Source organism: Falco biarmicus, chromosome 1, assembly GCF_023638135.1.
Source record: "Falco biarmicus isolate bFalBia1 chromosome 1, bFalBia1.pri, whole genome shotgun sequence".
Classification (NCBI taxonomy): Eukaryota; Metazoa; Chordata; class Aves; order Falconiformes; family Falconidae; genus Falco; species Falco biarmicus.
Window position 1 is genome coordinate 36,445,999 of NC_079288.1, and position 18,474 is coordinate 36,464,472.

The window sequence follows — 18,474 nt, forward strand, 5'->3', positions numbered from 1 at the left end:
ACCTTTTTACATAAGATATTGCTCACGATGGAGCAGCAGAGTTTTGATTTATGGGGTTTTGGCCTCCAGAAAGCATGTGGGGAGGTGGCCTGGCCAGTGGGGCGTATGGGGGGGAGAGGGGGAAAGGGCCAAAGGCAGGGAGGGTGTTCCTGGGGTGCTGGCAGTGGGTCCCAGGGCAGGCACCTGGCCAGAGGAAAGGGCTTCCTGGGGGATGCCTGTGATCCAGGGGCTGAGCTGGTCCTGGGGGCTGAGCCCCCTCTGCTCCAAAGGGGAGGAGTAGGCTGAGAAGTGTTTTGGGGTAGGAGAAGGCTTGTCCCCACTGCCCGACATCACCAGGTGATGCTTGGGGCATGGGCTCAGCTGGGGAACTGGGGAGCACCTGGGGCCACAGAGCCCTGGCAGGAGCAAGACCCCACATTGCCCGGGGATGGGAGGAAGGAAGGGGGGAGAAATATTGTTGGGGAGACACAAAAAACCCCAGGGAGGTGCAACAGCAAAGGGCTAAAAACAAATGCAGCTCTAGAAAGTGGGAACAGGGGAGAGCAGGAAAGCCTGGAGGAGAGGGAGGAAAAAGAGTGGGATGGGGGAAAAAGGGGGATCTCAGGGTCTCTGGGATTGGGAACACACACACACAGACATGTCGGTGCACCTTGGAGCCCATGGGTGTTAAACACGGCTAAGGAGCTCCACCAATAAATCACCGTAACAAGCTGGTCCGTGTGTGTTGTTCTCTTCTGACTGCAGACAGCGCGGCAGGAATGGGAGAAGATTGTAATAATTAATAATCATTAGTATAATAATGTATAAAGACAGTAGCAAAGTAATTAGTCAGAGAGGGAGTGCTTGCTAATTGAGGTGGGGAGCTGCAGTCCAAACAGCCTGGGGAGGAGCAGGGGAGGGAGGGGAGAGGGGACTGAGGGTTAGGGGACATGGAAGAGGATGCCTGGCATGGCCAAGGGGCAGAGTGGGACATGTGTACCCCAGTCCTGCCCTCGGACAGGCTGGGGAGCTGCAGGCAGAGCCTCGCTCCATCCCTGCCTGCAGCATGAGCCCTGGTCTCGTCTGCCCTGTGTGCCTCAGTTTCCCCATCCCTCCATGGATGCTGCGTGCTGAGGCAGAGGCTGCGGGAGGAGCCCGGCCCCGTGTCCACCAGGCAGCGGGGCTTTATTTTAGTTATTTCGGAAGGAAAGCAAGCAGAGGGTGCTGGCCAGGCTCCATCATATCCCCTTCCTCAGGGTGGGGGTCACTCCAGCCCCAGCTGGCTCTTCAGGGCCTGCAGCTGGGCCACCTGCATGCTGCTGCCCCCGCACACCACCACCACCACGGATGCCAGCGGGGTCCGCAGCCGCCCCTCGTGCTGCAGCCGCTGCAGCCGCCCTGTGTAGAGCAGGGCCAGGGCAGCCCCACATGCCGGCTGCACCAGCATCCTCTCATCGTCTGCGGGGACAACAGCAGGGGACACGCTGAGCCACCCACCCACCCTATCCCCATCACCAACCTGTGGAGCCAGGGTCCCCCCAACACCTCCCAGGCCAGTCCCAAGACCGGGTGGCACCCCCATCACCCCTGCCATGCCCGGGTTGTCCCTGCTCACCCAGGAACTGCTCCACGGCTCGCACCGCCTCCGTGTCCTCCACCACCTGGGAGATGACCTGGCACTCCTGGGCACACTCCAGCGCCCGCGCTGCCACCATCTTGGCTCCCAGGCACTTGGCCACGCTGGGGCAGGACGGGAGGAAGGTGCTTGGGGTGGTCTCAGGTCCCTTCAGTGAGTTGGGCTGAGACCCCCCCAACTCATCGCATGCGCAGCCGCTCCCACAAAGCCTGGCTCACCTGGTGATGTCAGGCAGGGAGACGAGCCGACCGGCCGCCAGCGCCGTGTGGAAGCTGTGAGTCCCCCAGGTCTCGGCAGCGATGATGGGGATGTCCTGCCAGCCCACCTGGTGCAGGCCGGCCACAACACCCGCCAGCAGTCCCCCACCGCCCACCGCCAGCAGGATGGCGTCCGGTTTGGTGTCCAGTGAGTCCTTCAGCTCCTGGACCAGGCTGGCGTGACCCTGCCTGCAGGGTGAGGGGGAAACAGGAGGATGCAGCCTGGGGGCACCCTGAGCCAGCCTGGACCCCAGGGACGGGGACTGGGGGCAGGAGCTGAGCCCTGGCAGCACTCACCACACCAAGGGGTGGTCAAAGGGGTGGATGCTGACCCAGCCCTCAGTCTTAGCCAGCTCCAGGGCTCTCTTGTTGGCTTCATCCCACACCTGGGGGGGGGGGGGGGCAATGGGGGCTCAACAGGGCCACATCCAGCCCTCATGCCACAGAGAAGAGTCTCTTGTCACTGCAGGGCTGGGGGACACCAGGAACCCACACAGGGCACTGGGTTGAGGTGGAGGTTCCCAGGGTGACTCTACTTGCGATGCCAGGGTACAGGTGATGCAGGAGGGGGACATTTTGGGATGGGGTTTGCCATGCCCGTGCCCAGCATCACAGAGCAGGTCTGGGTCCCCCCAGACCCCAGTGTTAGGGGGCTGCCATGGGGATACCTGGCCGGAGACCTCCACCTCTGCCCCCAGCTCCTCCAGCTTGCGCACAGTGGTGGGGCCAGTGGTGCTGGGGACCACAACGGTGACTGGCAACCCCAGCTTCTTGGCTGCGTACGCTGCCGCCAGACCTGCATTCCCCCCTGTGGGAAGTGGGGGGTCAGGCAGGGCTCAGCACCCCGGACCCCCCCATATTACTCATGAGCATCTCCCCCAGCTCCCCCTGCCCCAGCTTGGGGCACAGTCACCTGAGGAGCAAACGAAGTGGCGGCAGCCCTTCTTGGCAGCCTGCAAGGCAGAGGGAAAGAGGGAAGGGGATGGCTGTGTCCCCCCACCATGCCCCCCATAAGGGCATGAGCTTGCCCATGCCGTACCCATGCTTACCTCCTGGCAGAGGTGGCCAATGCCCCGGATCTTGAAGGAACCTGTGGGCTGGATGTTCTCCAGCTTCATGAAGACCTTGGTGCCCGCTGCCCTGGACAGGGGCAGGCTCTCCAAGACAGGCGAGATGATGTGGAAGGGCTTCTTGCCCCCACTGGGCTGGGCTGCCATGGCCCTGGGGATGGATGTTCTGACAGGGAGAGGTGGGGGAGCCACTGGCTGCTCCCCGCAGGTTGCCCCCCTGCAGACCTGCTGCCCACGTCAGGTGGTATGGGGTACAGGAGCCCCTCGGAAGTGACAAAGCTGTCCCCACCTCCTGGCTCCTGGAGGAAGCAGCACAGAGCCCTGGGGTGCAGTGATGGACCCTTCCATCACTCCTGGGCTCCCTGCCAGAGCCACAGGACAAGCAGGGCCACCCCCTCCTCCAAACTCCTGGTCCCCAAGCCCCCGGTGTCCCCAGGTGCCCCCTGCACGCCCTGTCCCCTAACTCAGCCAGGGCCACCCCATGGAGGGGATTACCTGGCGTGCCGTGGGGCCTCGCTGTGCGTCCCCAGCTCCTCGCCTGCAGTTTGGGGGACAGAGGAGGGAGAGGTGACGTGCTGGTGTCCTGAGTGCCGATGTCCAGCCACACAGCAGGGTGAGGGGCAGGAGTTGAACATTGCCCTGGATCTGGCTGCTTGCTCAGTGCCCGGTGAGGCTTTCCAGCCGCTGGGCTGGATCGATGCCAAAAGCACCCTGCCGCAGACCTGGGCATGGTGCTGAGTGGCCCAGCAGGGACAGCCACCGGCAGCCAGGTCCCAGCAGACTTCGCATGCCCAGGAGATGGGGTGTGGGTGCCCCAGGAGACAGGGTGGAGAAGAGGTGAGGCAGCTCCCAAATGACTTTGGGGGTCCCCAAGGGTTTGCCCCCCAAGCTGGGCACAGGCACCGGCAATGGCCGGGTCCAGCCAGAAACACATCCCAGTGGATCCGAGGACTTTGTCCCTTTGACCCGAACCCCCGGTGCAGCAAGGGCAGCCTGTGCGTTGCAAAGCGTCATCAGACAACCGAGACACCCCCCATCGCCTTCCAAACGAGCCCTAACACCCCTACACCTGCCCTGCCAAGCCCCCTGCCCTGAGGCAGCCCCGAGCCCCCCTCTGAGGTGCATGTCCCCAGGGGAGCTTGGTCCTGCCAGCTGGGTAAACCCCCTGGGACGAACCCCCCCAGCTCTGGCTGGCCAAGCCAGGCACCCTGCAGGCAGGGGGGGTCAGGGGAGGGGAACACACCACATACCCGCACAGTTGCAAAGGTGCCCTATGAGCATCCCTTGGAGAGGGGGGCTGCCCGGAGGGACTCAGCCAGAGCCTGGCCAAGACCCAGGCTCCAGCAGCCCCCAGGCAAAGCAGACAGAGACACCTCCCCTTTGCTATGGGACAGCCCAGGGCTCCTCATCACCTAGCCCTGGTGACATCCCACAGGGTAAGGGTCCCCCCAGCACATGCCCTACCTCTGCACCGACGGGCTGGCTCTGTCCCCGGCAGGCGAGGAGGAGGAAGGTGGGATCTGGAGGAAGGTCCAACTCTGGCTCCTTGCCCTGCAGCCGTAGACTAGTCCTCTGTCCCTCCAGCCTGAGAAATCTGGAAGCAGAGGCTGCTTTGGCACATAGTCCATCTCGGTCTCGCTCTGTGGTGGCTCCATGGGGGTCCCAAGGGGGGGGCCGCTGCACACAAGCTGGCACACGCATGGCACAGCTAAATAAGGTGCACCGGGAACCCTCCCACTCCCTCTGGCTCTGCCCCACTGACAGGCAGACAGCAGTAAAACAGACCCCAGAATACAGGATCTCAGTCCCCTGACCCAAATTATGCTGCAAAGCCCCCCCTGAGAGCTCCACTAACAACAGGCACTGAGCAGGGCACGGGCTCCAGGGCAGCCCTGTTCCCGATGGAGTTGGCCTTTGGTGGCAACGAAATAACTCCCTGCTTCTCACGCCATCATTAGGCTTCAGAGTGAACAGTGCACAGCACAGGCAGGGTCAGCACAGAGGCACAGTGTTGCCTGCAGAGAGCAGGCGCCTCTGCGCTGAGCCACCTTGCTTTTGGGACATGGGGGACTGGAAATGTGGGGGATGAGGAGGATGTCTTGAATGGAGGCACCAAGGTGGGGGCACGCAAGTTCCAGCTCCCCTGGGGTCCCACGGGGTGACCCCCATCTTGCAGCGGGCAGAGGGGCTGCAATTGCTTCCCTGGGGATGGGACAGGAATGGGCCCCAGGGGGGACCCTTGGTGGCTGGGGAAGGAGGGCAAGAAGCCCCCCCCCCGCTCAGAGGGAGGAGGCCAGGGACCCTCTTGGTGGGGGCACTACGTTCCAGCTCAGCCCTGGGGTGTTCCAGGGTCCCTTTCCACCCTGCACCCACCTCCCTGTCCCCCCTTCTACCCCCCTTTGGCTCCACCCCTGCCCCAGGGAAGGTGATGCCAGACTGTCACCCTGTCAGGTCCCCTGGCCCTGGTCCCGGTCCCTGGGTGACACAGCCTCAGCCAAGGGCTGCTGGCAGCTGGGGCAACGCTGAACCACTTCTGTTTGTTTTTCTGCTTTTAAGAAAATAACAAAAGGAAAGCAGCAACGCAGCCGCTGCTGCGTTTCCAGCGTGCCCCACCCTTGGCATCGATGCACCTGTTCCTCCTCACTGCCCCATCACTCGGTGACAGTGACCTCCTCCTACCCGGGGAAACTGAGGCACAGGGACCCCCCCAAGCAGCACCCCCTGCACCGGGAGCCCACACACCACGGGGACACGGGCACAGGCCCTGCAATGTTCCCACCCCCCAAGCACCGCAGGTTTTGGACACCCTATCCTGTCCAGAGCACCCACCCCGGTTTTTGGGGTGCCAGCACCCCAACAGCCCAGACCTGCCACAACTCAGTCCTGCACAGCCCCCGGGGCCCCCAGCCCCGGTGGGAACCTGGCACCTTCAAAGCGCTGCCGAGCACCAGCTCATTAATCCCCCAGTAATGACCTCGTTATTCTTAACGACGCAGAGCGGATCAAGGGAGCTGCGGTAAGAGGATTTTGCAACGGGGGTTTTGGGGCTGGGGGAAACACAGGTGGCAGAGGAGGGGAAGACAAAAGGGGTGAGGACGGTCACCCTCTCCTGGGGGGGGTGGGGGGTGTGAGCGGTGGGACCTCCCAGCTCCAGCCCACACCCAGGGCTCCCCCAAGTCAGCAACTCTACCCCACGCCAGGTACCCAGCCTGATGCAGCAGCAGAGAAACCTTAACAGCCTGCACCCCAAAAGAGCCCAGCCAGCCTGGCTGCACACCCCCCAACCAGGGTGGGAAGTGGTGGAGAAGCAGAGAGCACCCTGTTAAATTGTGGCGGGGTGGGTGTTGCATAAGCCCAACCCCTATACAAGACACCAGAGAATCTCAGCAGAGCACAAAGCACAGCCACCACCCCTGCTGCACAGACACACACTGCTTTATTTGTCACAGCCAAACCAGCTCAACTCCCCTCCGCCCTGCAGGCGAGCCCCAGCCTCGCAGGACCGCCCCTTCTCTGGGAAGAGCCCCCCGAACCAGATGTCAGCACGCAGGGAAGGCAGGGAAGCGTCCCAGGGCCGGAGCCCCTTGAGGGGGAGGGGGCACAGCCCCCTGCGCAGCACGCCCAGCACGCAGGGATGCGGTGGCAAGAGGCAGAAGCTGGAAGAGCCAGGGGATCAGAGGACCCCCCTTGCACCCAAAGCCAGGGTGATAGGGGAGAGTGGGTAGCACTGCGATCCCCCAGCTGCTCCCCCCATAAGGGATCCCTCCCAAGCAGGACAGACGCCTGCAGATGGACGGTGGCACCCGCTCAGTCCCAGCGGACCTTGATGGGGGGGAAAGTCCAGAGGTCAGGGTGGCCCATGTGCAGCAGGGTGCTGCATGGGGATGCGCTCCAACGGAAGGGGGGCACGTCATCCCAGGCGGGACCGCTGGCGGCCACCAGCCCGAAGGCGGGGGCCATGCCTGAGGAGGTGACCTGGTGTGAGGGTGGGAGGGAGGAGAAAAAAAAAAAAAGTACAAGTCAGCATGGGGAAGGGGCAACACAGCCTGGGGGGAGCTGCCAGAAGGGTGGCACCCCCAAAGGGGGACCCTCCAGCTCCCCCCAGCCCCTCCAGGGCCGCCCTGGCTCCCCCACCTTCATGTCGGTGCCGCCGTGGCAGCGCTGGCGCAGGGCAGGGAAAGGGTAGGTGCCGTTGGGGGGGTTGAGGTCAGAGCGGGCGGAGATGGCGTTCTCTGCGTTCTGGGGGGGGTCACAGCCCCTGCACCGTGACAGCGGGTCCCGCAGGTAGTTGTTGGACCTGCAAAGTGGCCAAGACAGAGTCACGGAAGAGGCAGGGGAAAAAAATACAATTATAATGATGGAAAATATCACCCCCAAGGGTGATCCCCGGGGGTGCGTGGGGAGCACCCAGGTTTGGGGGGTCCCCAGCACCCACCTCATCAGGCGGACCATGGAATCCAGGTCATGGACCAGCGTCTGGTTCCGGCGGAAGATCTGGGCGCGTGGGTTCTTGTCATAGGTGAACCAGTCACCGTATTTCTTAACCAGCTCTGGGTTCCCGCTGGCATTGAAGATCTCCTCGAAGTACCTGGGGGTGGGGGGGAACCCAGCGAGTCAGCACCCAGTGGAGTGGGGGGCAAGGACAGCATCAGCTGCCCCCCTGTACAGGGCACACGCTGGGGTGGGCTGGAGCTCACGGCAGGTTGTAGCTGGCCCAGTAGCCTTGCTGGTACAGCAGCTCCGTCTGATCAGCTGCCACCACCAGGCCCCTGTGCCAGGAGGAAAAGCATCGGTCAGAGCAGACGGCAAAAATCAACTGGAGATGGTGGGGGGGACACATGCTGGGAAGAGGGGGCAGCTCTGCTGGGGGTCCTTGCCGCTGGGTTCCCACCCCAGCCACCCATCAGCATCCCGGGAGAGCCTTTAGCCACGGACTGGCAGTGCACCTGCATCTGCATCCCCATCACCCAACTCCCACCCACTGGACCACGGTGGACAGGACCCTCAGGGCTCTCCCAAATCCATGGGGATGGGGGAGGAGATGCTCGGCCGGGCGGGGAATGGGGCCACTCACGGGATCTGCTCCAGCACAGTCAGCAGTCCTGGAGGCGGGTTTGCTCTGCCTGGTGTGAAGGCGTTATAGTCCACCACCATCCACTGGTTGTTGTACCTGGCAGGGAGAAGGGGGAAAGCATCCCTGTGGCAGGCAGCCTCTCCCCTGGCAGAGCATCCCTCCACCTGATCCCACCTTCCCAGGACAAATTCCCGCACCCCATCCCACCCTGCTTACGTGCCACTGTTGAACCGTCGGAAGATGGCAGCCCACTCGGGACCGCTGCGGGCCAGGCGGTTGGCCACAATGTTCCTCAGCCACTCCAGGACGCTGCCCCGTGGGTCCAGGTACTTCCACCGCGCCGGGTTGTTGTTCCCGATGGTGGTTTCCAGCGCTACCTGCAGGAAGGGGAGCGATGGGGAGGGCAGTGGGGCTGGGGAGGGGTCCCCGGGGACCAGACCCCACTCACCAACCCACTGCTGAGGATGTAGAAATCATCCCCAGAGAAGATGGTGCCGGGGTAGGAGGAAAACACCTGGATGCTCCCGGGGATCTGAGAATTGCCTGGAAGAGGGTGATGAAAAAACAGGGGAGCATCAGAGGTGGGGTGTCAGACGTAGCCCCCCCAGCCCAGCCCACGCACCACTGGCTGAGGCACGGAAGGGCAGCGTGTACTTCTTGATGATGCGCAGCATGGACTGGTAGGAGGTCCAGGTGTCATGGGCGACCAGGAGATCCCGATGGCCCGGCAGCAGCTTCAGGAGGGCAGAGCAGGAGCCCGAGCCCAGGACACGCTGCGGGGAGGAGCGGTTCAGGGCAGACTCCAGGTCTTCCAGGTCACCCCCCAACTGTAGCAGGCTGGGGGGGGAAGCAAGACACGAGGTATCAGGTGGGGGACACCCCAGCCCAGGAGCCAAGCTGGCTCAGAGTTCTCTGTCCCATCTCTCGGTCCAGTCTGGAGGGTGTTTCTCCATTGACCCCAGTGTAGGTGCTGGTGCCGGGAGCACCGGAGCAGGGAGGAAAGGGTGAACACAGTACTGGGGAAACTGAGGCAGGGGGCTGCAGCGGGCCTTGGGGGGGGATCCACCACCCAGCCCATGGTGCTAGGGAGGAGGAGAACCTGCCTCGGCTCCATCCTGCCCCAGCAGCAGAGGACAAGTGCCCAGACAAGGTGGGTGAGGGTGACTAGGAGCAGAACCAGGTGTCCCTGGACATCCAGGAATTGCCCTCACAGCCCCTCCCAGCAGCACCCCAACTCCTGGGGCAACCACCCCCCACCCTGCATCACCTCCCAGAAGGAGCTTACAGGAAGCCAAAGGGCGCCAGGGTGAACCTGCCCCGGGGGAAGTCCAGGCGCCCGTTGTAGCTGTCCTCCAGCCCCTTCAGCTGCAGCAGGGCCAGGCGCACCTGCGGGGACAGGGGACAGAGCTGGCACCCAGCTCCTGCGGGGAAGAGGGGCTCTTCCCCCGGGGTACGCAGCAGAGCTGGTGGGTCCCAGCACGGCTGCAGGGCAGGGGGGGAAGCGTCACCCTGGGGGAAGGGTCACTGTCAGCCTGTCAGCGGGGCCGTGACTCAGCACCAGTGGCTGGGGACACACACCCCAAGCCACCCACCGTGCCCCCTGACAGCGGCACGTGAGGCTCTGGTGGGGGGCAAGCCATGAGTCACCTCTGGTGGCCCAGGAGAGGAGGATCCACGGTGGCCACATCCCTGTCATCCCGCCTGGAGCCCGGCCAGGACTTTGGGCATCCCTCGCTGCCCTGTCCCTTCTTCTTGATTAAAGCCCCCATTAGCCCAGGGGGGGTCCCCCTAGGTGGGGTCCCCCACCCTCACCTGGTGCCAGTACTGGGGGTCCTCCCCCTTGCCCATCTGCTCCTCCATCCAGCCCAGGTTGGCCTCCAGGTAGCCGCGCAGCCTCTCGCAGTACTCGCTCTGGTACTTGAAGGGGCCGCAGTAGCCCACCATGGTGTTCATCCAGTGCATGTACATCAGCTGGGGGACACGGCCGCGGTGTCACCGGCGGGGCGGGGGTCGCGCCCCTCGGGCCCCCGGGCGCGGCGGGGTCGCCCCTCACCTGCTCCGAGACGGCGGCCTCGGCCAGCCCGGCGGCGTAGGCCTGCAGGCTGTCGCTGTACGAGGCGTTGGTGGCCACCTCCAGGAAGGCCCAGCTGGGGGGACAGGGGCACGGGTGGGACACGGGTGGGACATGGCCGGGACGGCTCCCCCGAGGCCCCCGCCCGCCCCGGTCCCCGCCCGGCGCCCCTACCCGACGGCGGGGATACGGTCATCCAGGCTGGCCCAGGCAACGGCGGCGGGGTGGCGGCCGGGCAGGACGCGGAGCCGCCCCGACCCGGGCTCCAGCAGCACCGAGACGTTACGGGGCGGCGGGACGGCGGCGGGGGCTGCGCGGACCGGGGCTACCGGGGCCAGTGCCGCGGCCAGCGCGGCCACCAACACCGCCCGCAGCGCCGCCATGGCGGGGCCGGGGCGGAGGGGCTGGCCGGGGCGGAGGGGCGGGGCCGGGGCCAGGGGCGGGGCCGAGGCCTAGGGGCGGGGCCGAGGGGCGGGGCGGGGGCGGGGCTGCGCCCCCGCGGCGTCCGTCCGCCCTCCCGGCGGGGGGGTCCCGCAGCCCCGCCACCGGCCCCGGTGCCCCCCCCGCTGCAGCTGGGCCCCGCCAGTGCCTCAGGGGGCTGTGGGTGCCCGCCCGCCGGCCCAGCGCCGCCGCAGCCGCGGCTTGTGCACCCCCCACTCCGCTGGACAAAGCCCCCCCGAGCACTGGGTGGCCCGGCTGGGCGGGGGCAGAGGGCTGGGAGCCCCCCCCCCCCGCGGTGGTAACATCATCGTGGGGTGCTCAAAGTCCCCATGGCCCGGTCTGATATTGTTCCCCGCTTGGTGTTACCCCGAGTGCCACCACAGCCGCCTGCCTGAGGCCTGGCACCCGGTAGCACAAGGTGGGACAGAGCTGTACCCCAAAGCTCCGGAGCTCACACTGAACTGGGATGCCTGGGGAGCACTGGGGGCTTGGCTGGGCGCTGCCGGGGTGGGGGTGCTGCTGGAGTAGGGGTGCTGCCGGAGCATGTCCCCGTGCCCGCTGGGGAGGGCACTGGTAATGCCCTTTATTGGATCATCCTGGAGCTGGAAAAGGTGCCACATGCCTGGAGCTATTCTGGGCGGGGCAGCACCCCAAAGGCACCGCTGGCATGGGCACGTGGCATGGCCCAGCATGCCCCATCAGCTCCCAGTTGCTGCTGGTTAATTCTCCAGTACTGCCCAGTGCCCATGTGTCCCGGCTCCCTGTGCAAGACCACGGCAGGCACCCAGACCCGGCCACACGCCAAAGCCAAGGAGGGGCACAGAGCACTGCTGGGCAGGGACCCAGGCCACATGGCAGCCACCAAAATTTGGCCCAAACTCCAAAAAGCCAGTGGAGAGCAGAGCAGCGCTGCCGGGGGGGCGGGCGATGGCCAGGGGCGATGGCCAGGGCTGGTGGCTAGTGGGTGCCACTGTCCTTTGGGTGCCAGGCTGGACCTGGGCTCCCGTTGGAGACGCCCCGAGCTGGGCACTGCCCTTGGGTCTGTATTTTCCTTCCATTCCCGTCTCCTGGGGAGAAGAGCAGTGTGTGACTTCGGTGGGAATCTGGCCAGGGTGGGAAACGGCCCCTTTAGTCCTGTTGGGCCCTTGGGGCCGCACAGGCAGTCACGGTCCCCCAGCAGCCATGGTCCCCCAGCAGCTCCAGTCCCTGGGGGCCAGCCTGCTGCACTCTCCCCCAAAACCCCAGGCGGGGGCTTGCGTGGGGCAGGGGCAGCTGGGGCCGGGGGCAGCAGGGTGTCCCAGAGCAGGGTACACCGGCCATATCTCCCTGCAGAGAGGGACACCAGCAGCAGCACAGGCCCCTCCGCGGGGTCGTGGGGCCACTGGCACGGGGGGCTGTGCAGCTCCGTGGGCACGGCGTGCTGCTCCCCCCCGGGAAGGACAGCATCCCTGGCCCTGCCTGTGCTGAGCTTGCCCGGCCTCAGAGGGTCACCCCACAGAGGGGCTAGGTGGGCACAGCACCCAGGGTGGGTGTCCAGTCCCGCCCTGCCGCAGCCCACCGGCACTGGGATGTGGAGGGACGGGGGTGGTGAGAGGGGGACGGGGCAGGGACCTTCCCCCCCCCCCCCCCAGCTCTGGCAGGCACCCTGCGGGCCACGCGTGAAAAAATGGCGCTGTCGCTTTAAGAGCGGAGGGTGGCGGCCCCTTTAAGAGGCGGGGGAGCGGAGGGGATCAGCTGCCCACGCACAGCGGTGGGGCCGCGCCGCCACGGTGGGGCCGCGGGGCGGGTGGGATCCCCGGCTCCCCCCAGCATCTCCCGCTCCGGGACCCCCCACCCACTGCGCGGTCCCCATCCCCACCCGCATCGGGGTCTCCCCGTCCCCTCCCTGGCCTGGGGCTGCCCCGCGCGTCCCCTGGTCCCCCGTGGGGTGTCGGTGCCGCTCCCCCCGCCCCCCCCCCCCCCAGCTTTGCTCCGGAGGGGCTCGGGGTGACCCCGGGGCTGAGCCCTCCAGCGAGGACGTGGCACGGCGGCGCCTGACCGCGGGCTGCTGTGCCTTCCCTCGTTATCTTTATTAATATTATTACTATTTTAATTTTTTATTATTTATTGTTAAACCCTTATCTGCCCTGCCTGGGGAACGTGGGATGGGGGCTCGGGAGCTGTCCCCACTCCCTCTCCCCGGGGGTCGCTGCCAGCGGTAGGTGCCCCCCGCTGTAGGGCAGGGTGCCATGGGGCCAGCCGGGGTGCTCAGCCTGGCGGGGGCCAGCGGGGCACAGGCAGCCGGGACCCCACTGCTGCTGGACCTGGGGCACACGATCTCTCCTGGGGGGGATGCTCTGAGCCACGGCCGGGGCCTGGATGTGAGTGTGGGGTCTGCAGTGGGCTTTGGGGGAGTGGCGGGAGGGATGTGGGTGTCGCTGGGGTGGTGGGGTCCCATCCCATCCCTGCTTCCCCCGTCCCTGCCATCGCAGCTGGGATCACACCAGTATTTCCTCCACTGCTGGTTTTGTGCTCCAAAAACCTTGCCGCCTGCCAGGCCGGCACCTTCCCATGGCTGGGGCTGGGTGTGGGGTGGTGTGGGGCTGCAGGGGACAGGGCTGGGGACAAGGGCTTGCACCCCCACTGCTCCTGGCACAGCCCTTGACCCATGCATAGGTAGCACAGATGGGGAAACTGAGGCAGGGATGACAGCGACCTACTGGCAGCAGCCGGGCAGAGGGGCAGCATTGCCTGCAGGGTGCCCGATGGCAGCCCTCGCTGGAGGGGGGTGGGTGCTTGGGGTGGGGGACGGGGCTTGGGGTGCCCAGCTGAGCACCCCACGCTCTGTCCCGCAGTGCTGGGAGGTGCGGAAACACAACAGCTCTGAGTGGTGCCGCTTCATCCGGAGCAACCCTGACTGCCGGCTGGAGGGCGGCTTCCTCAACTACCTCGAGGGGGTCTTCTGTGTCTTCCCCCCCCGGCTGCTCCCCCTGGCCGTCACCCTCTATGTAAGGATGGGAGCAGGGGTGCTGCTGCTGGGGGATGCTCCACTTTGGGGGTGAGGGATGGGGACCCCACCGACCCTTCTCTCTGCCACCCCTGACCCCACAGGCTCTGTGGCTCCTGTACCTGTTCATCATCCTGGGCGTGACGGCGGAGAAGTTGTGAGTAGCTCTGCGGAGGAGGGGACAGTCCCTGGGGTGAGCGAGGAGCCCCGTGGTCGTGGAGCAGCCCCGTCACCCCTCTCTGCTTCCTCTGCCCTTCCAGCTTCTGCCCCAACTTATCGGCCATCTCCACCAACCTGAAGCTGTCTCACAACGTGGCAGTATCCTTGGCGGGTCACAGGGGACCTTGGGCAGGGCGGGGGGATGCAGGGATGGAGCAGGAGAGGTGGCTGTGACGGGGTCACTTTGTGTCCCTTCAGCACCGTGCCACAGAGGCACCTGGAGGGAGCCCCATGGCACCAGAGCCAGGCAGGCACCCTGCATCCCTGGGGGGAAGCCACCAGGTCTTTTCCTTGACATCCCCTCTCCATGGTGTCACATTCCTGGCCTTTGGCAATGGGGCGCCAGATGTCTTCAGTGCCGTGGTGGCCTTCTCCGACCCCCGGACAGCGGGGCTGGCCATCGGGGCTGTCTTTGGTAAGGAGATCCCTGCTGCCAGCTCCTCCCTGGGGGCTGCTGGCTTGGGGGGGCGATGGGTGGGGAGAACGTGGTGGAGCTGTAGGATGTTCCCCCCCTGAGCAGGACCTGTTGCATTGGCAGGTGCCGGTGTGTTTGTGACCACGGTGGTGGCCGGGGGCATCGCCCTGGTCAAGCCCTTCACAGCCGCCTCCAGGCCCTTCCTCAGGGATGTCATCTTCTACATGGTGGCTGTCTTCCTCACCTTCATGGTCCTCTACTTCGGCAGGATCACGCTGGGGGAGGCTCTGGGTGAGTGCCACAGGAGCAGGGGGCCGAGGGGGTGGTGGGAGCAGCCTGGGGGGTGCTGTAACTCCTCATCGTTCCCCCCTGTCCCAGGTTACTTGGGGCTGTATGTCTTCTACGTCTTCACCGTGGTGCTCTGCACCTGGATTCACCGGCGGCAGCGTGGGGAAGGGCTGCCCCCCCCCAGACCTTGGGAGCCAGGTAAGGGCCGCCTAGCTGTGCTGATGGGACCCCCCAGCATGCTGGGGTCTCCCTCCACTGCCCCCCTTCTCCTTCCTCCAGAGATGCTGACAGATGCCGAAGAGCAGGAGTCCTCGGGCACAAACAGCGGAGACTATGGTATGTTGCTCCTGGTGGGCTTGGGGCTGGCTCCGCTTTATCCTGGGGGGTCCCAGGGACCCCCAGTCCTCTGCACGTGTCACTGGGCTCACGGGGTGGCCATAGTTGGGTGCTACTCTGGGGCCAGTGGATCTCCCAGGGGCCATACAAGTGACCACAGCCCCATGCTGGAAGGGCCAGGAGGGGCAGGGAGCCCCTTGCCCCGCTCAGCCACCATGGCCCCTCACAGGTGAGGAGTACCGGCCCCTGCTCCCCTCCCAGGAGACCTCCTTGCGCATCCTCACCACTGCCCTCAGCCCCTTGGACTACCGCAAGTGGAGGAGGAAGCCCTGGTACTGGCGGCTCTTCAAGATTTTCAGGGTGAGTAGGGGGGGAACATGAGCTGGGAGGAACCCCCGCATGGGGTGTCCCCTTCCCTGCTGGCCCCTGGGGCTGTGTCACCCTTGGGCTTTGCAATGGGGACAGGGGGACAAGAGCAGGTGGGCTGAGGGATGGGGCACCTCCTGGGGTGTCCCACCATGGTGGTCCCCCCATCGCTGCTCATGGATGCTCCTCCCAGGTGCCTGTGGAGCTGGTGCTGCTGCTCACTGTTCCTGTTGTGGACCCTGACAAGGACGACCTGAACTGGAAGAGACCCCTCAACTGCCTGCACATCCTCACCAGCCCCCTGCTCTGCGTCCTCACCCTGAAGTCGGGTGCCTGTAAGCCTGGGGCAGCCCCGGCCACCCAGGAGGGGACAGGACTGAGATGGCCACCAAAGCTCTGGGGACAGCAGGAGCCCTTTGGACCTGGCAGCCCGTTCTGGAGAGGGGAGGATGAGCCAGTGAAAAGCCAAGCTGGGGGGCTGGATGGGTCCGTCCCCTCCCCACAGGGGTGGTGGGTTTGGGGCCCCCAGTATCCAGGTCTTGGGGGGGAAAAATGGGACAGGCCTGGCCTGCCTGGGGAAACTGAGGCACAGAGGGGAGCCAGCCTGCGAGGGCTTAGGGTAAAGGTGGCTCTGGGGGACGAGGCTTTACCTCATACTATGAGCCTGGTCGGATCCTGCCCAGCTCACATGGTGCCTGCAGGGCTGCTCTGATGCCCCCCTCTCCCCACCACGTGCAGATGGGCTGTACCAGATCCAGGGTGTCTTCCCAGTCTGGGGACTGGTCATACTGGTTGGCTCTGTCCTGGCCATCATCATCTTCATCACCACAAGCAACGAGCAGCCACCCAAGTACCACTGTGTAAGGTGTTCCCCAGCCCTGAACGCCTACTGGGAACCAGCCCAGCCTGCTCTGTTCTGGACTGAGGGTCCTGGGGGCAGAGCAGGAGTCAGGATCTCCTTCCCGATCCCCACTGTCCGCAGGAGGGACGTGGCTGGCTGGAGGTGTACGGGGTCCTGTGGGATGCTCCCAGGGACCAGCTTGCCCTTCTTCCTGGCAGGTATTTGCCTTCCTTGGGTTTCTGGCCAGTGCCATGTGGATCAACGCTGCAGCCACAGAGCTGGTGAACATCTTGCGGACATTGGGCATCATCTTCCAGCTGAGCAACACCGTGCTGGGCTTGACGCTGCTGGCCTGGGGCAACAGCATTGGCGGTAAGGGCTCTGCTGCACCCCAGTGCCACCCAGGTGCACCTGTCCCCCTGGCATCCCCCAAGGTCTCCCCTTCTTCCACAGACACCTTCTCCGACCTCACCATGGCACGACAGGGCTACCCCCGCATGGCCTTCTCTGCTTGCTTCGGGGGCATCATCTTCAGTATCCTTTGGGTGCTGAAGGGAGGTGGCAGTGGTCTTGGGGCAGGGACTGCCTCCAATTCACCGCCACCAGCCCAGGGAGCGCCCTGCTCTTGGGGGACCCTGTGAAGAAGCTGGGCAGGATCCATCCCAGAGTCCGTGGGATGCTGGAAACCTCCTTGGTACAGACACAGTGCAGAGGGACTGGAGTGGTAGCTGTGGACCACAGGAGCTGCAGAGATGGAGCCAGCAGCATCTTCCCATCCCCACTGCTGTTCCAGCCCTGGCAGGGTGGGGTTTGGGCTGGAGTCCGGCAGATTTTGGATCTGCTGAAGGGAAGGAGGGGAGAAGGCTGTGCCACACTCCAAGCTGAAGCCTCTCCTTGGGTGCTCCACGTTGTATTCACCACAAACAGGCAATGCTTTGGGCCAGGCAACAGGCATGGGGTGCAGGCAGGCAGGGAGGAGGGCTGTCCCCAGGGTGGGAGGGATGGGGCCAGCTCCGTCGCTCCCCCGAGGTCTCCTGCGCTGTGTCTCCATCCTGAACGTGCCCCAGATATCCTGGTCGGCGTGGGACTCGGCTGCCTGCTGCAGATGACAAGCAGTCAGCTGGTGGTAAAGGTAGGACTGTAGCGACACCATGGCACGGGTCAGGCTGGCTGTGGGACCCTGGTGTCACTCCACATCGCTCCCCATCTCTCCGGCAGCTGGAGCCTGACAGCCTCCTGGTCTGGGTCCTCGCTGGGGCCCTGGGGCTGAGCTTGGTGTTCTCCTTCGTGTCGGTGCCAGCGCAGTGCTTCCAGCTGGGCAAGGCGTACGGCATCTGCCTCATCATCTACTACCTGGCCTTCCTCTGTGTGGCCCTGCTGACCGAGTTCAGGGTGATCCATCTCTCCACCGTGTGAGCAGCCCCGCTGCCGGCAGGAGATGCACATCCATCCCTGGCTCTCTCCCTCTGCCTTCCTGATGGATTGGGGCCTCTCTGCCAGGGGGACAAGGGCTGGAGGCACCACGTGCCACCACAGCCCTGGGCTGTTGCTTTCTGGAGGGGGCTGGCTGGTTGTGCTTTGGGAAAGGAAAAGGAGCTGTTAGTCATTAGCTATGTCCTCTCCCCACTCTGTTTAATCGTGTTTAACTCCTGGCAGCTCTGAGGTGAAGACCTGTTTCCTCCAGACCCGGTAGCAGGGACAGAGGAGAGGGCAGGGTCACAACAGGAGAGATTTTACTTCTTCAACCACTTTACTTTCCCCTCCACATCTCCATCCTGGCTGCCGTGGGACAGGGTTAGGGGAGTTGTGCTACATGGGGTAACTGAAGATCTGAGCACAAGTCTGTTACTGCAAATGACATGACGTGTTTGCACCCTGGGTGGGAAATAGTAGCAGAGGCAAAGCCAGACAGGGTTAAGGTGAGGCAAAGCTTCAGGGCAGCGCTTGGTTTTAATGCAAGCAAAGCTGGAGGAAAAAAAACACCCAACAAACCAAGGGAGGCTGGTTTCCCCTGCTTTTTTTAAGCTATGTTTTTCAACCTGAGTTTCAGATTCTACTTTTCTCCTCCTCCTAGGGTGGCCAGAGCTGTAGGAAAGAATGTGGAAGTTTGTACACAGCATTAGCCTCTGGCAAGACTAGGTTTAGGCACTGTAAAAAAAAATAATAAAAAATTGCAATTAAAAACGCCCCCCAAACCCAACTTTGACTTGCGTTATTTGCTGCGAGGGTGTTTTCTCCTGCTCTGCGCTAGTGGAACACAACCCTTAGCCAGGAGGACCCCTTTGGAGGGGGAGAGGGAATATCCTTGGCTTCTCAGGAGCTGCACCAGCAGCAGCAGAGGGGCCTGGGGGGCTGACACAGGGCCGTTTTCCCCAGGGCTGGGGGGGGAAAGTGGTTTCCTCCGGGTCTACCAGCAGTTGGATTTCTCAACAGCAGTCACATGCGCCTGACTCGGCCATTTAGTTGCACGGTTGGGAACTGCAGCGTCATGGCTT

General features: G+C 64.5%; 3 protein-coding genes across 6 annotated transcripts; 1 reads left to right on the plus strand and 2 right to left on the minus strand.

The window, feature by feature from the left end:
* Window positions 1-1,122: 1,122 nt before the first annotated feature.
* SDSL (serine dehydratase like) lies at window positions 1,123-4,559 on the minus strand. 4 transcript variants are annotated; one of them, XM_056326632.1, is made up of 9 exons: window positions 4,407-4,559; window positions 3,438-3,935; window positions 2,922-3,093; window positions 2,786-2,825; window positions 2,541-2,680; window positions 2,170-2,258; window positions 1,834-2,061; window positions 1,595-1,719; window positions 1,123-1,437 (listed from the first exon to the last, which is right to left on the minus strand). In XM_056326632.1, exons 2-9 carry the CDS (start codon window positions 3,575-3,577, stop codon window positions 1,244-1,246), a joined length of 1,128 nt encoding a protein of 375 aa, XP_056182607.1. In that variant the 5' UTR covers window positions 3,578-3,935; window positions 4,407-4,559; the 3' UTR covers window positions 1,123-1,243. The 4 variants fall into 4 exon arrangements, with proteins under 4 accessions (XP_056182607.1, XP_056182606.1, XP_056182608.1 ...); XM_056326631.1 differs by having other exon boundaries at window positions 2,922-3,108; XM_056326633.1 differs by lacking the exon at window positions 3,438-3,935.
* A 1,800-nt stretch (window positions 4,560-6,359) lies between these two features.
* On the minus strand, window positions 6,360-10,506 carry PLBD2 (phospholipase B domain containing 2). Its single transcript, XM_056326303.1, has 12 exons — window positions 10,262-10,506; window positions 10,070-10,163; window positions 9,829-9,987; window positions 9,302-9,402; window positions 8,639-8,853; window positions 8,465-8,559; window positions 8,233-8,393; window positions 8,017-8,112; window positions 7,640-7,711; window positions 7,378-7,530; window positions 7,077-7,239; window positions 6,360-6,917 (listed from the first exon to the last, which is right to left on the minus strand). The coding sequence occupies exons 1-12, from the start codon at window positions 10,468-10,470 to the stop codon at window positions 6,750-6,752; spliced, it is 1,686 nt and encodes a 561-aa protein (XP_056182278.1). The 5' UTR covers window positions 10,471-10,506; the 3' UTR covers window positions 6,360-6,749.
* Window positions 10,507-11,455: 949 nt separating this feature from the next.
* SLC8B1 (solute carrier family 8 member B1) lies at window positions 11,456-18,179 on the plus strand. Its single transcript, XM_056324600.1, has 16 exons — window positions 11,456-11,488; window positions 12,730-12,888; window positions 13,363-13,515; window positions 13,619-13,671; window positions 13,775-13,832; window positions 14,016-14,148; window positions 14,272-14,439; window positions 14,527-14,634; window positions 14,716-14,772; window positions 15,002-15,132; window positions 15,332-15,473; window positions 15,877-15,998; window positions 16,198-16,351; window positions 16,433-16,513; window positions 17,047-17,111; window positions 17,198-18,179. The coding sequence occupies exons 1-16, from the start codon at window positions 11,456-11,458 to the stop codon at window positions 17,393-17,395; spliced, it is 1,815 nt and encodes a 604-aa protein (XP_056180575.1). The 3' UTR covers window positions 17,396-18,179.
* Window positions 18,180-18,474: the final 295 nt, after the last annotated feature.

Coding starts and splice junctions, on each gene's coding strand:
- SDSL (XM_056326631.1), bottom strand. CDS start 3,577: ATGTTCAACTCCTGCCCCTCACCCTGCTGTGTGGCTGGACATCGGCAC. Junction 3,109..3,437: donor GAGGCCCCACGGCACGCCAG/GTAATCCCCTCC, acceptor TCTCCCTGTCAG/AACATCCATCCCCAGGGCCA. Junction 2,681..2,785: donor CCACTTCGTTTGCTCCTCAG/GTGACTGTGCCC, acceptor CACTTCCCACAG/GGGGGAATGCAGGTCTGGCG.
- PLBD2 (XM_056326303.1), bottom strand. CDS start 10,470: ATGGCGGCGCTGCGGGCGGTGTTGGTGGCCGCGCTGGCCGCGGCACTG. Junction 10,164..10,261: donor GACCGTATCCCCGCCGTCGG/GTAGGGGCGCCG, acceptor CTGTCCCCCCAG/CTGGGCCTTCCTGGAGGTGG. Junction 7,531..7,639: donor TGGGCCAGCTACAACCTGCC/GTGAGCTCCAGC, acceptor CCCCACCCCCAG/GTACTTCGAGGAGATCTTCA.
- SLC8B1 (XM_056324600.1), top strand. CDS start 11,456: ATGGCCAGGGGCGATGGCCAGGGCTGGTGGCTA. Junction 11,489..12,729: donor ATGGCCAGGGCTGGTGGCTA/GTGGGTGCCACT, acceptor TGCCAGCGGTAG/GTGCCCCCCGCTGTAGGGCA. Junction 14,440..14,526: donor CACGCTGGGGGAGGCTCTGG/GTGAGTGCCACA, acceptor CCCCTGTCCCAG/GTTACTTGGGGCTGTATGTC.